Below are 745 nucleotides of genomic sequence, written 5' to 3'. Positions count from 1 at the left end.
TTTAAACGCAACATGAGCGCTACGACGCTCGCCCTGGGTTTCCACCTGTGAAGGAGACCTGCTGCTGCTGGGCGGAGCTACGTAGGTTTGTGTTAGAATCACGGCAGCAAACCAGCAAAACGCAAAGAACTTTTCACAGTTTTTCCCTCCAAACTAACCGACTGCTTGAGTAAAGCTGCAGGTAATGTTAGCTAAAAGATGACTAGCTAATATCATAATATCAATACATCACCTTAAGCTTAACAAGTAGCCTTTAGGCTACTGATGTTGTTGTCTATGTTCGGCTACGTACATTCATTTTGCCCCCCAAAAAGTTGACTCCCCCCCCCCCCCCAAACGTCGTTCAAAAAGGCAGCTATTTGTAATCCATAGGGGGGGGCAGAAAATGTTTGGAAACCACTGGGGGGGCCCAGGTGAAAAAGTTTGGGAACCACTGCAGTAAAGAAATAATTGTTCTTGCTTTCTGTGCCAAGTCAATAAAAAGTAATCAAAGACCAACCCAGATCAATGAAGAAGTCACCAACCTGTCTTTCAATGGCAAACCTTTGAAGGATTTTGTCTTCTGGAGCCATTTTGGCATCATATTCTCCAAGGCGTCTGTCGATGAATTTGTTAGACTTGTTTTTCTGTTTGTATTCCTTCAGGAGCGTTTCTTTTCGCTGTAGACAAAAAAAAAAAAAAAAAAAAAAAAAAAAAAAAAATACCCTTTTTTTTAAATATTTAAATCATTTTATTTTTTAATCAT

The 745-nt window shown here is 40.3% G+C and overlaps 1 protein-coding gene across 1 annotated transcript in view; it reads right to left on the bottom strand.

Annotated features, from left to right (window-relative positions):
- nop14 (NOP14 nucleolar protein homolog (yeast)) overlaps window positions 1-745 on the bottom strand; it is an 18,324-nt gene that overhangs the window by 12,348 nt on the left and 5,231 nt on the right. Inside the window, exon 3 of the mRNA XM_015061184.1 lies at window positions 525-659. Within this exon, the coding sequence (XP_014916670.1) occupies window positions 525-659 (135 nt within the window). The remainder of the gene's footprint in view (window positions 1-524; window positions 660-745) is intronic.

Source organism: Poecilia latipinna, unplaced genomic scaffold (assembly GCF_001443285.1).
Source record: "Poecilia latipinna isolate Pla-1442-1.1 unplaced genomic scaffold, P_latipinna-1.0 Scaffold1786, whole genome shotgun sequence".
NCBI lineage: Eukaryota > Metazoa > Chordata > Actinopteri > Cyprinodontiformes > Poeciliidae > Poecilia > Poecilia latipinna.
Note: the sequence above shows the minus strand (reverse complement) of the source record. Positions and strands in the feature narration are given on the sequence as shown.